The sequence below is a fragment of the Suricata suricatta genome, chromosome 7 (assembly GCF_006229205.1).
Source record: "Suricata suricatta isolate VVHF042 chromosome 7, meerkat_22Aug2017_6uvM2_HiC, whole genome shotgun sequence".
Taxonomy (NCBI): Eukaryota; Metazoa; Chordata; class Mammalia; order Carnivora; family Herpestidae; genus Suricata; species Suricata suricatta.
The window spans coordinates 613589-619310 of NC_043706.1; the positions used below are offsets into that span (position 1 = coordinate 613589).

The 5722-nt window shown below is 38.8% G+C and overlaps 2 protein-coding genes across 2 annotated transcripts in view; both read left to right on the forward strand.

Moving 5' to 3' along the window:
* LOC115296435 (olfactory receptor 12D1-like) overlaps nucleotides 1–3744 on the forward strand; it is a 4419-nt gene extending 675 nt beyond the window's left edge. The window contains exon 2 of the mRNA XM_029944893.1: nucleotides 3642–3744. Within this exon, the coding sequence (XP_029800753.1) occupies nucleotides 3642–3744 (103 nt within the window). The remainder of the gene's footprint in view (nucleotides 1–3641) is intronic.
* Nucleotides 3745–4985: 1241 nt separating this feature from the next.
* Nucleotides 4986–5722, forward strand: part of LOC115296436 (olfactory receptor 12D2-like) — a 1149-nt gene continuing 412 nt past the window's right edge. The window contains exon 1 of the mRNA XM_029944894.1: nucleotides 4986–5720. Coding sequence (XP_029800754.1) covers nucleotides 4986–5720 — 735 coding nt within the window. The remainder of the gene's footprint in view (nucleotides 5721–5722) is intronic.

A 5722-nucleotide genomic window follows, 5' to 3' on the forward strand; every position in this document is an offset into this window, starting at 1 on the left:
TTTTACAACACCAACGACTTAATCATCCATTTCCTATATAAAAGGTAGCTAGTTTGTTGCATGGACCTCAAGTATATTGTAGTATAGAGGTGGAATTTAAGGAAGGGTATTAAGCAGGCTGTGTTTTAGCTTATGAGCAAGTAATAAATTGTATCATTTATCTTGAATGTATCATAGATAAGCTGCTATATAATGATTTCCACTTCAGATAGCTGTGAAATTAGGTGATTAATTAGTTGTTACTTAACTTTCTAATTTCTGTATAAGTTTAATTACATGAAATAGAAGTTGGGGTTCTGATTTTTTACTTTGCTTATCCATTTGGAGTATCACTGTAACTACTGTATTGTAAATGATGGAAAATAATTGCATATGTTAAAAAATAGTGTTATATTCTTAAAAAAAAATAAAGTTACAAAAAAAAAAAAGAAAAAAAAAGAAGCAAGGTCCAGGGTCCATCATGTTCAAGGAGAGGGATGATGCAGTACATAATATCAGCAGGTGGAGACCGTGGAGATCCCAGAATTTTGCCTACCTCACTGGGCTGATTCCTAATGTACTTAATAGATTTAGGTAGACACAAAATTGTATCAATCTATGCATAAGTAATAATTTAATAAAATAATCAATGATTCTGAAAAAAATTTAAAAAATAAAAACAGGGAGGGGACAAAACAGAAGAGACTCTCATATACAGAGAAAAATAAAGGATTGCTGGAGGAGTTGGGAGGGAGTTGGGCTACATGGACAAGGGGCATTAAGAAAGACACTTGTTGGGAGGAGCATTTGGTGTTATACATAGAGGATGAAATACTGGAATCTACTCCTGAAATCATGTCACACTATATGTGCTAAGTTGTATGTAAATTTAAAAATTAATTTATTACTGGATTTTAAAAATTTTAGGTGCATTTGTTAGACTGATACTGCCAAATTTCCCTCCATTAACATTGGAGGGCAATTCCTACCTGAAATATATAAATGCCTTTGTCTCCATTGTCTTGCCAATGTCATCTTTTGATCTTTGTCAAGCTGAAAGGCGAAAAATATATTTAATTTTATTTTCAATGTACATTTCCCTTACTATGCAGTGTAAACGTTTTTCATGTTTGACATATTTGTATTTTTATTTGTTGTGAATTATTTATCCATAAATTATGCTGATTCCTCAAAAAGAAAAAAAGTACAACTAGAATGGCCCTATCACCCCTCAACTGCACTACTAGATATTTATCCTACGGATACAAAAGTTCTCCTTCAATGGGGCAAATGTATCCCAATGTATATAGCAGTGCTACCAACAACAATCCAATTATGGAAAGAACCCAAAAGTCCATCCAATGATGAATGAATAAAGAAGATATGGTATATATATATACAACAGAATACCACTCAGCAATAAAGAATGGAATCTTCCCATCTGCAGCAATGTGGATGGAATTAGAGTATATTATGCTAGGCAAAATAAGTCAGAAAAGACAAATATATTATTTCACTCATTTAGACAATGATTTCACTGGTTTTAAGAAAAAAAGTGAACATATGGGAAGGGAAATACACCATAAGAGACTCTTAATGACAGAGAACAAACTGAGGGTTGTTGGAGGGGAGGTGTATGGAGGGATGGGCTAACTGGGCAAGGGGTATTAAGGAAAGCACTGGTTAGGATGAGCACTGGGTATCGTATGCAGGTGATGAATCACTAAATTCTACTCCTGAAATCATTATCACTCTATATGTTAACTAACGTGGATATAAATTAAATATGTGTGAGTATGTGTGTGTGCAATAAAATAAAATACAATAATAAAATAAAATAAAAATGGAGAGGGAGGCTAACCATTGAAGGCTCTCAATTACAATAACAAACTGAGGAGGTGGGTGGGGGTGAGCTAAATGGGTGATGGGTATTAAGGAAGCATTTGTTGGGATGAATACTGGTGTTAGATGTAAGTGATCAATCACTATGTTCTGTATGTTAACTAACTTGAATTTAAATGAATACATTAAAATACAAAAAAACCCCAAAGTTACCAAGAATTTCAAGATGATAAGAAAAGGGCTTTAAATGTGTGGGGACTGCAGGCACATGCCCATGAAGCTGAGCATGTAAGAAAGGAATATTGAAGACAATTTCATTTTGACTTGAGGAGGAAAATAATTTATAAACAAGACTTCAGAGAGAAAAGACATAAAGAGAAAATATGCTGGTCATAATTTCATCAAAATAACAGAGGACCATAGGGAGGGGAAGGGGGAAAGAGAGGTGGAGAGAGAGAGGGACGCAGATCATGAGAGACTATTGAATACTGAGAAAGACTAAGGCTGAAGGGGGTGAGGGAGAGGAGTGATGGTCGTGGAGGGGTGGCACTTGTGGGGAGAAGCACTGGGTGTTATATGGAAACCAATTTGACAATAAACTATTATAAAAATTTTTTTTAAACTCAGATTTTGCTGCAGGAAAAAAAAACTGAGGTGGGCAGTATTTTGAAAGAATAGAGACCACACTGTAGTTAGCTGCAGAAGCAATGCCTTAGTTTGAATCACAGTCTCACAATTTATCACAAAACAAGGGCATTTAATGGTAGTGAAATTGGCTGGCAGTAGACTCTGAGCACTCTTTCCACACAAAGGTCACCGCTGTGAGACAATGGATAAGTTCACTACCGCCGTGGTGGCGGTCATTCCGCTACATATATAGAAGTCGAATCATCACACTGTACCCTGGAAACATATACAGCTACCCTTGTCAATGATTCCTCCATAACACTGCGGGGAAACAGCAAAACTACTTAAATCATTTGAGCTCCCCTTTCTGATAGCTCGGACTGATTTTAGTGCTTCTCTTGCTGAGTGACTCCGGGGAAAAATGAGCTAATGCCTGTAAGGAACTCAAAACAATGAGCATATGATGAATGTTTTTTCCATGCTATTTATAGCATATCCTTGAACAAGGAATATTTTTTAAGTTTATTTATTTTGAAAGAGAGATAAAGAGCACGTCCATGGGGAGTGGCAGAGAGAGAGGAGACAGAGAATGAAAAGTAGACGTAGATCTGTCTGTGCAGAGCTCAATTCAGGGCTCCATCTCACAAACAATGATTTAGGGACCTCAGCCAAATTAAAAAGTCTGATGCTTTCACAAATCCACCCATGCATCCCTTGAACGAGGATTTTTAAAGTGTAAAATATACAATGAATTTCTGCAAAACAATAATAATGGATCACAATACAAATACGGACAGATTACATGGTGTTGATAACTATTATAGGAAAGGTTGCATGGATGTCAGAATCATATATTCCTGGGATGAAGGTCACAGAATTTTCTCACTTAAAGGATGCAGCCAGCAAGATTACACATGGGAGAGACCAGCCTCATTCCCTAGAGAGAAATGTGACCTTTGGGATCCCAATTTTAAGGAAAATAATTTAGTGTTATTACCAACAAGGAACACTCAGGTTTAGGATAAATAAAAGCAATTCTACTTCTTCGTATTCCATGTCTTCATTGTCGATGGAATCAGAGTAATAAATACGTAGGGTTTTAAAGATTATCATCATTCTATATGGGTTAATGGAACATAACTGGCCCATATTCCCTACTCAACAGTTCCAAATTTCTTTCATTTTATACAAAGATTTTCCAGGGAAGTCCTCATGATGACAAAGGAAGAAAAGGTAATTGAGTTAAGAAAACACAGGGGGACCCGGAAAATTGTGCCGTCCATGATTCTGCACTAAGAAAGAAATACAGAAAAGAAAAATTTGAAAAGGTGGTGGGGAGGCAGGGAGGAAGTTGGAACTCAAGGTAGGAACACCCAAGAGGAATTGTCTTGAATTGCAGGTATGGGAAAATATTTATTCTCACAGCGATCCTGCTCACCCCCAGAGGACACTCTCTCTGTGTTTATAAGTCTAAGGTCTGTGACTCTTCAGAGGCAGGAAGAATTTCAGAAGGAGATAAAGACGTTTCTGAAGATGAAGAATTCATGCTGCAATCCCAACATGAACAATCACTTCAAATATCTTTCTGTGATTTATACACACTGGGAGTGTAAACCTGAAGTGCTGTGCAGGCTGTGAATCTGACAATCAGGTAAGACAATGCCTTAGGAATCAGGCTGTAGAGGAGCCCATATTTTCTGCATGCTTCTTTATATGCAACTTCAGCTCCCAGATCTAGATCTGATTCCCTATTTTATGATTGATCTCTCATTGCATTTGTGGATTGTGAAGGCTCTATACACTTTTATTGCCATAACCCATTCTCAGTTCTGCAGGTCTGACTCTAAATATTCTCCATGGTAAATATGTAATCTCTCAGTATTAAAACTGCACTGAAATAAATCACTGAAAAAGGACAAGTCTGTCTGGAAATTATCTTTAAATGTGAGAAAAAGAGTTTCTTCCTCACATGAATTTTTGAAACAATTTTGTTTGGTGCCTCAGGGAGCCCAAAATGATATTTGCTATATCATTTATATTATGCACAGGAGAGGTAGGATTAACAGTGTGCAAAACACACATGATCATAACAGAAAGCTGCTCTGAATTGCACGGAGCCAGTCTTTCATGGAGGCCCTGCACAGATCAGGTGTGTTCTCTAAATTCCTCCAGCTCTATGCCCAGAACCCCCCAGGCTATGGAGAAGTGCTCCCTCATCAACCCACTCCCTTATTTCTCTCACATCAGATCTTTCTATTCTCCTCTCAGGGATTGCCCAAGCTTAGAGAAAGTTTCCCCTTTTTACAGGAACCCCTCCCATCTCTGCAATCACATCACATGTTCTTAATAATAAGTGACCGTAATATTTAATACTCTAATGATGCAAATTCTATAAAAGGTCTGATGCTGGAACCATGTAAAAAAAAGAACAGTGCTCTCCCTCAAAGTACCAATGTGGAGACAATAAAATCCTCAGCTGCAAACTGATTCTCAACAGCAGAACGCTCTATACAGTAATTTGTCCTTCCTCTGAAGTGATGCTGAATCAAACCTCAGTCACTGAATTTCTCCTCCTGGGAGTCACTGAGATCCAAGCACTGCAGCCTTATCTCTTCGTGGTTTTCCTTGCAATTTATGTTGTCACCGTGGTTGGGAATGGAGCCGTCCTCATGGTTGTCGTCTCTGATCCAAGACTTCACTCGCCCATGTATTTCTTCCTGGGAAATCTGTCATGTCTGGATATCTGCTACTCCACAGTGACACTGCCAAAGATGCTGGAGAACTTCTTCTCCACACACAAGGCAATTTCCTTCTTGGGATGCATAAGCCAGCTTCACTTCTTCCACTTTCTGGGCAGCACGGAGGCCATGCTCTTGGCCGTGATGGCCTTTGACCGCTTTGTGGCCATCTGCAGGCCACTTCGTTACTCTGTCATCATGAATTACCAGCTCTGTACCCAGATGGCCGTCACTGTCTGGACCATTGGTTTTTTCCATGCCCTGTTGCACTCCACGATGACCTCTCGCTTGAACTTCTGTGGTTCTAATCTGATCCATCACTTCTTCTGTGATGTCAAGCCTTTGCTGGAGTTGGCCTGTGGAGACACAGAGCTCAACCAGTGGCTTCTCAACACAGTCACCGGGACCATTGCCATGGGCCCTTTCTTCCTAACTCTTCTCTCCTACTTCTCCATTATCACCTCTCTTTTCTCCAAGACCCACTCCTGTAGCGCTCTCCACAAAGCACTGTCCACGTGTGCCTCTCACTTCATGGT